This window comes from Chinchilla lanigera, unplaced genomic scaffold (assembly GCF_000276665.1).
Source record: "Chinchilla lanigera isolate Chin_1 unplaced genomic scaffold, ChiLan1.0 scaffold00013, whole genome shotgun sequence".
Lineage (NCBI taxonomy): Eukaryota > Metazoa > Chordata > Mammalia > Rodentia > Chinchillidae > Chinchilla > Chinchilla lanigera.
This window is the reverse complement of record NW_004955414.1, coordinates 24,884,622-24,893,148: the sequence shown is the minus strand read 5'-3', so window position 1 is coordinate 24,893,148 and position 8,527 is coordinate 24,884,622. Positions and strand designations below refer to the sequence as shown.

Here is an 8,527-nt window from a genome sequence, read left to right as displayed (position 1 = left end):
CCCAAGTTGGCACAATGTATCAACCATAACAAGAATATAAAGCATAGGGGCCAAAGCAAGATGAAAATCCAGTAGGGCAAACATTAAGTCCTGGACTGGGGATATAGCTCAGTGGCACAGCATCTGTCTGGCAAGTACAAGGTCCTGAGTTTGATTCCCGGTACCAAAAAACAAAACAAACGAAAACATTAAGTCCTATAGTTCCGTGTAGAGCACTGGGGCAGCCTGTGGCAAGATGTGAATTCTAAAGGGCTTGGGTGGCTCTGCCCCTACAGCACTGCAGCTGGTTATAGTTCTCACAGCCTCCTTGTTGGGCCAGCTCTGCCCACTTCCTGCAGCTTTCCTCAGACAATCCACATTCCTGACTTTTCCAAACTTTCGGGGCCTCTACTATCCTTTTGGCTTCACACAGCTTTGCACACTGCCCTCTCAGGAGCACACTGCATGGGCTCCCAGGCCTTCTAAAATCTATAACCCTGTCTAATTCTAATTCTAACATTTGTGTCAGGTTTGGGCCATTTTGATTTTACATACATACACATAATACATTTTATATATATATATATATATATATATATATATATAATGTGCATATTTTTCATCAGGTGTAGTATCTGGCTTTTTTGCATGCCAGGTAATCTTTGATTAATGAATTTTACCATTTTGAGTCCTGAAAAGTATTCCCATGAATATTCTTGATCTTTGTTCTGGGATGTAGTTACTTAGAAATAGTTTGATTTTTGGTCTTTCCTTTACAATTTTTTTGTTGTTGTTTGGCAATAAGTACTCAAGAATCCTGCTTATGGCTAATTCTCCATTACTGAGGCAAGACTCTTCTGAGTCCTCAAAGCCCAGGGAATGTCAAGGTTTTCCAGCCTGGCAGCTTCTTAGTTCTAGATGAGATTTGTGTACTCCTTTTAAACCTTTTGGGCTGGGGATATAGCTCATCGGCACAAGCACCTGCCTGGCAAGTGTGAGGTCCTGAGTTCGATTCCCAGTACCAAAACAAAAACCTTTTGGATGATTCTTTCTCCAGCCATAAGTAGTTGTGCTTTACTTGCATGAACTGGTCAGTTACCCTGTTGAATATTCATGGACTCTGCAGATTTCCTGGGTTCTCTCCTCTTTTTTTCTTTTTGAGACAGGATCTTGTTGGGTAGTCCAGGCTGGTCTTGAACTCACTATGTAGTCTAGGCTGCCTCGAACTCACAGTAATCCTCCTGCCTCAGCCTTTTGAGTGCTGGAATTAGAAATGTGTGCCACCACACATTTTCCCGCTAGCCGCCTTGTTTTCTTTGATCTTTTACTTTGGTCTCTTAGTTGAGGGAATTTACTGGATTCTGCCTAAATTTCCCTTCCCTGTGTCCCAGCCCAGAAACTCTCTCAAGCCACTTAGCTGAGGCAATTATAGTAATTACCTCATCTCTTTCTTGTTTTTTAGGGACCACTGTCTTTTATTACCTGATGTCCAGTGTGTTTAAATTCATTCTTTCATGTACTTTGCCTGTTTTAAATTTTTATTCCTGTTATTTCAGGTAGGAGGGTAAAAATCAGTCTCTCTTACTCCATCTTGGCCTAAAGTGAAAAAAATGTTCAACTTATTATTATTTTTTTTAATTCTCATCCAGAGAAAGCAATTGAGCTGCGCCTGGCAAAAATTGACCATACTGCCATTCACCCACATTTACTTGACATGAAGATCGGACAAGGGAAGTATGAGCCGGGCTTTTTCCCTAAGCTCCAGTCTGATGTACTTTCTACTGGGCCAGCCAGCAACAAGTGAGTCAGACCCAAAGCTTACCTGTCCAGTTCCAGGCCACACTCATGAGAGTCATTCAGTTTCTGAGCTGGAGATGGTGTCCCCAAAAGACCTCAGAATTTTCTAAAGTAAATGTGGAAAAGACTCAGATTATGTATGCTTTTTACTTGTTTAAATGAGAAAATAAGTGACGGAATATCGATCAGCTCCCATCTCCATTGTGCAAACTAAGATAGCTGTACATGGTTAGGACCTGCATGAAGCCAGGCTGGATATGGGTTCAAGTCATCTTGTGCCTGGATGTCATACAGTAGCTAAGCCAGCCTTGTTCAGTACATAGTGGCTAGAATAATTGGAGTCTGCACTGAAAGCAGGTAATTTAACTGGATTGCTCTTCTTTGTCTTGAGAGATGAGTATATCAAAGCCTAGGGAGAGTTGAATGACTAGTTTCAAGTCTGTATATGAAGTTTTTATAGTTTCAAAACAGATAGATCTGTGTTCCTTTTGGAGACCTCTCTCTCCTGTTAAAGCACTGTGTTTTAAGCTGCATTTCCTCTGTGTATCTGAACTGTTGCTGGTGACTTTGTGGTTTCCTGTGCTCAGCATTGGCCCCTAGACGTCCAAGTTTTCTCCTGTTAGTTGACCTTACTCCCCCTCCCCCTGGGGGGAGCACTGGGGCTTGAACTCAGAGCCTTTGCACTGAGCTATACCCCTAGCAGTTTTTTATATATTTTTTTGAGACAGGATCTCCTGAGTTAACCAGGCTGGGCCTGAACTTATGATCCTCCCAAAGTGCTAAGCTTATAAGCAGGCACCACTTTGCCCAGCAGTAGGATGTTCTTAATTGCCTTCTTCGATTCTTTCAGGTGGACAAAAAGGAATGCCCCTGCCCAGTGGAGGCGGAAAGACAGGCAGAAGCAGCATACGGAACACCTGCGTTTAGATAATGACCAGAGAGAGGTAAGAAACCTTAAGGATAACAAGAAGTGGCCGTATTATCATGCTATACGTAGCTTTCCTTTCCTTCATCTCTGGTCTGAGTCATGTGTCCTAGCAATGACCTCTCCCCATAGAGAAGGGTCAGTAGTAGGTTTGGCTCTTGATACATGACGGTCTTAGGTTATGACAATTCAGAACGTAGGGTGTTTAACAAGTGACAGCCATCCATCGACCATGGAGGTCCTCTCATTACTCACCCATGCGTGATATGCATTTCCTTGAAGGTGCAATAAAAACCTCAGAAGATGAGATTTTGAAACTTGGGAGAAATTCTTTTGAAATTAGTAAGGTTTTATCATTGTTTGTCTGTTTTTGCAGTGCTGAGGATTGAACCCAGGACCTTCACCTGACTTTCACCCAAGCCTTTTTGTTTTTATTATTTTGAGACAGGATCTCACTAAGTTGCCCAGGCAGGACTTGAACTTGTTTTCAACCCTCCTGCCTCAGAGTCCTGAGTGCTGAGATTACAGATGCATACCGCCACACTGGCTGGTGTTTTTGTTTTTGTGGTGTAGTAGGATAGGAGTTAATTTTGTTAGAGTGGAAAGGATGAAGAGTGAACTTGAGTTAAGGCTATGAATTTGTGAAGAGGGTGTTCTGCATCTGAATTTAAAACAGGTGATCTTGAGGGGTCTCTTCCCTCAGAAAAGAGAGGAATGACATCAATCTTGAAGTGACGATATGAAGGGCAAACTCTTACAAGATCACTGGTGAGAGAAAGCAGAGATCAGTTCTACTTGGGTAATCAACAAACTAAACTGCTTGGAGGAGGAGCCAACGTTTGCTTAACATGTTCCCACTGGCTTGAACTACTGGTGATATGTGGATAATCGGCCCACGCCACCCAGGACAGCCATGCGTGTACCACAGGTGGTTCAGAGCCGCCTGGCAGTGAGACACAAATTACAGCCCTATTGTGAACGTGTGAAGCCTTGGAGGATGGTAGGATCATTAGCGAGAAAGAAGAGTATTTCAAGTAAAGGAAATGGCAAGATTGAAAGCATGGTGTGTCTTGTATAAAGCAGGCTGAGAACAGAATATTTTGGAGGAAGGAGGTATAGAGAAAGCAGGCAAGTTAGGCAGGTGGCAGTGGTCTAAGTGCTAGGAAGTGAACCCTAACCTTGGCAGTTGGTAGTAGACGCAGATTAAGGAGTCAGAACATAGAATAGAGTTGTACTGCTGGAGTAAATACTTGGTAGGGACAAGTACAGGGTAAAATTGGTGGTGAATATAAGATAGTGAAATATGAGTGTGCCATTAATTGTATTGATATCAGGTGAACAACCTGGAAAATCAGCATATTGTAGAAAAGTAGGATATGCAGTTGTTTTGAGTATGTGATCTTATTTTCTCAGGTTCTAATTTAGCAAGATTAGAAAGAATAGATATCTTTGATATGAGCAGAAGAGGTTAATTCCTCTCAACTTGGTGGAGAAAATTATTTTCTCAATGGTAATTTGATTAAATTTACATATTGAGCTATGCATGCATGTATGCTATAGCCATGTATCTTTTATTTCTTGTATATTTATTTATTTATTTATTTGGTGGGCTGAGGATCAAACCCAGGGTCTTGTGTGTGGTACACAAACATTCTGCCTTTGAGCCTCATCTATAGCTTTGCCTCTTGTATTTTTAAGTAATATGTAGTTATAGTATTCATGGAGTGTTTTACAGCAACAAAAATAGAAATCATATTATATGTTTTTCCCTTTGGTACAAGAATTACATTTTAAACTTTTTGCTCCCAACTTTCTCTGAGCCAAAATGAGGAAGGTGAGAGATGGCCTGATAGTGCCTTCTTCAAGTACCCACTAGTACTAGTTGCCCCTGGTTTGTGTGCATGGACACAAAGGGTCTTGATTTTTGTTTGATGTAGAAATACATCCAAGAAGCCAGGAATATGGGCAGCACCATCCGCCAACCCAAACTGTCCAACCTCTCTCCGTCAGTCATTGCTCAGACCAACTGGAAGTTTGTTGAGGGTTTGCTGAAGGAATGCCGCAACAAGGTAAGCTGTGGGTGATGCCGTGTGTGTGCTGTTTCCCTGGCAGCACAGGGGGGACCATCACTTAGCTCTTACTACTCACTCCCTCTTGCTTTAAAAAATACTGGTAATGTAATAGATAGTATTAATCTTAAGATCATGTTAATCTGGAATTAACTGCATTTGTTTTAAATAATTATACTAGTAATTGAGAACAAGCATGCTTTGCCTTCTATAAACTTATTTTCTTTAAAACAGAGAGTATTAAAATTTAGACATCCTGAAAGAGTTGTGTCAAACTTTATTTCAACAGAATAATCTAAGCTGACTTCAGTAGATTTAGTCTTACAGACATGAGAAAATTTTTGCCTCTTTGATTTAATCTGAGAGCAGTGATCTCTTATGTGTAGAAACAGGTATTTATTAAGTACCTACTCTGTGCCAGGCAAAATGTGTTATTCAGTGAAACTTAGGTTGTTTGGATGTTTTTCTCTATTTACAAAGAGAATCATTATTAATAATGGTTTAGTTATAAATTTAATTTCTTATAAATGAGATAAAGAAACAAGTCAGAATATTATCATTTTTAGGGCAGTTCAGCTAACTTCATCTCTATCACATCCTGTTTATCAATGAAATAAAAAGGTGTTCCTGTTTTTTCAGTTTGTAGGTGGTACCCATTTATAACAAGCGGAACTCATTTATAGGAAGAAGTAAAATGTGTTTTTTCTTATAGAAGAAATTTTTACTGTTAGATTGTTTTATCAAGATTGATGTTTTATTTGGGTTTTTTTTTGTTTTGTTTTTAAGATTGATATTTTAAAATTTTTGTCAGTCTACTCAGAGTCATTGAGGTTTGTGATTTTCTATACAGTGTTGTCTTTCCTGCTGTCAAGAACTCCGACGATGCTGCATTTCTTTTTTTTTTTTTTTTTGCACAGGGTTTCATTCTCTAGTTTAGGCTGGCCTTGAACTTATGGTAATCCCCCTGCCTCAGCACTACCATGTCCAGCCTTACATTTCTTGAAAGAATGCACTTCTGTTCTCTGACACTCATGCTCAGGTTTTGGGGTGCATGCTCAAGCAACGACAGCTTCCTGTCTCCACTGTCTGCCTAAATAATGGCTGTGAAAGACATACCATTTTCAGATATGTTATTGTGGGCAAATGTGCATCTTAGAGTTGAAGAAATACAGTAAGAAGTGTGATACCGCCAAGTTTTGGCTTGCATGTGGAGCAACATGGAGCACATACTGTTGGAAGTGTAAATTGATATTATCACTGGAAAAGAACATAGCATTACGTAGTAATTCTTCTGTTAATTATCTAGGAAGAATTCTCCTAGGTATATTCCCTAAAGAAACTTTTGTAGTGTCTTCCAGGAGATATATGCAAGATATTCAGAGCAACATTCTTTGTGATGGCAGTTTGTTTCCCAAACTGGGAAAAAACCAAAGCCAATCAGTAGAAGAATTAATAAATTGTGGTTTATTCATTCAGTGGAATGCTATATGGCAATGGAATTGCACAAGTTATATTTCATAAACATAATACAGTTGAGTGAGAAGTAAATCTCAAAAGAAAATATACAAGCAAAACTAAACTATACTGCTCAGGGATACAAATATATATGGTAATTATTACCTTGCTTTTCTATAGTTTCATTGTGTAAATTACTACTTTTAAAGTGGAAGGTGATTTAAAGGGAGCGCATAGGGTGCCTCAAAAGTGTAGGTGGACAATTTCTTAACATGGGTGTATCTCTCTTGCTGTCTCTCTCTCTCTCTCTCTCTCTCTGTCTGGATAGAATGTGTATATTTTATATCATATACATACACAGTAACGCTGGAAGGAAATATGCCAAAATATTGAGAATTGTTGCTTCTTTAAGATAGTATTAGGGGTGATTTTTCTCCCTGCTTTTTAGATTTTTATGTGTCACAGATTTACATATAACTAAATTTTATTTAAGAACTTAAACTCAAGATTCAGGCAGATTTGGGTTCAGAAGCCAGATCTGCTATTCCTTTGGTGTGTGATTTTTGGGCAGCTTACTTAAGTTTTTTGGCCTGAATTTCCTCATCAGTAAATTGAGAATGACAGTAGTTATCTTTAGGGTTGTTAGGAGTCTTAAACGAGATAATATAATGTTTAGTGCAGTACCTGACACATATTTACTAAAACCAGTGACACATTAATATACAGCTTGTGTTCTTACTATTACACTTTTTACAGTAAGCATTTGAAGATTTTTATCTAAAAGTGTGTATCCTCCTTGATTTTTCTTTTGGCAGTTATTTCAGATACGTTTCTAGGTTTCTAGGTTATATGTATGCTTGCAGGTTTGTTTAGTAAGGTTGTTTAAACTATGATAAGCAGAGGATGTCAGAGATGAGCATCACCAAAGGTTTTTATTCATATCTTTCATAAATGTGAAATCTTAATCCTGTGTGATGAAATCACTTGCCAAAGATCAAATGATGGTTTCAGTGTTCTCACCTTCTTAACTAACCTTTAAAAGCATGCATTCCCATAACCTGACCTATATGGGTGCAAAGTCCTCTGTCCCTGTGGCTTATTCCTCTTGTCTCTCCCAGCCTAGCAGATACGCTGTGCAGGTTGCCACTGCTCTCCAGTGGCGTGTGGTCCTGCTCACTGTGGTTATCTCTCCTACTGACTCATTCTTAGACCAAGAGGATGCTGGTGGAGAAGATGGGCCGGGAGGCTGTGGAGCTAGGGCATGGGGAAGTGAACATCACTGGTGTGGAAGAGAACACCTTGATCGCCAGCCTCTGTGACCTCCTGGAAAGGATCTGGAGTCACGGGCTTCAAGTGAAGCAGGTAACAGATGTCTGGCCTTTCCCTATTAAGCAAACTCCTTCCTGGTTTCACGTACAACCCCCCTACACCCCTTTTCTTCAGCTGGCTGGCTTTGAAGAATGTCTGCAGTGCTCACAGAATGAGAATTGAAGTCACTGAACAAACAAATGTGATCAAATGATTTTTCTTAAAAATAAGATTTAGAAATCTGAGTTCATCAGACTCTGAAAATGATGTCTTCCTTCCTGCAAGTACAATTAAAAATCAGCCTAACAGGTCTTGTTTGGCAGCTGGCCCTTATCTGAAGGTAGAACAGAGGGAGAACTGGAGCTTAGGGAGGTACTAGGACCCTTCACTAATTGTATATGGATGAAGGTCTGTCATCGACTTTTTTTTTTTTCATAAGAAGATTGATTAACCATCTGAAGATATGAGAGAACTACTTAAGTGTTTGACTTCTACCACTTAATACCCAAAAAATAAATTTACTTATTTATTTATTTTGGGACAGGGTCTCACTATGTAGTTCAGGCTAACTTTAAACTCACTGTAGGGCCCAGGATGGCCTTAAACTCACAGCAATCCTCCTACCTCAAGCTCCCCAGTACTGGTATTACAGGCAAGCAGTACCACACCCAGCCTCCTTTTTTAAAAAAATACTGTATTTTCAACTGCTAGTCAAGATAGATATCTTTTATTTTTATGTATTTTTCCTTTTCCTTTCCTTTCCTTACCTTACCTTTTCTTTTCTTTTTTCTTTTCTTTTCTTTTCTTTTTTCTTTTCTTTTCTTTTTTCTTCTCCTCTCCTCTCCTCTCCTCTCCTCTCCTCTCCTCCCCTCCCCTCCCCTCCCCTCCCCTCTCTTTTCTCTTTTCTCTTCTTTTCTCTTCTTTTCTCTTCTTTTCTCTTCTTTTCTCTTCTTTTCTCTTCTTTTCTCTTCTTTTCTCTTCTTTTCTCTTCTTT

At 39.5% G+C, this 8,527-nt stretch overlaps 1 protein-coding gene across 1 annotated transcript in view; it reads left to right on the top strand.

Moving 5' to 3' along the window:
• Positions 1-8,527, top strand: part of Dennd5a (DENN/MADD domain containing 5A) — a 93,082-nt gene that overhangs the window by 61,883 nt on the left and 22,672 nt on the right. Inside the window, exons 9-12 of the mRNA XM_005380255.2 lie at positions 1,629-1,779; positions 2,627-2,720; positions 4,639-4,770; positions 7,435-7,587. Coding sequence (XP_005380312.1) covers positions 1,629-1,779; positions 2,627-2,720; positions 4,639-4,770; positions 7,435-7,587 — 530 coding nt within the window. The remainder of the gene's footprint in view (positions 1-1,628; positions 1,780-2,626; positions 2,721-4,638; positions 4,771-7,434; positions 7,588-8,527) is intronic.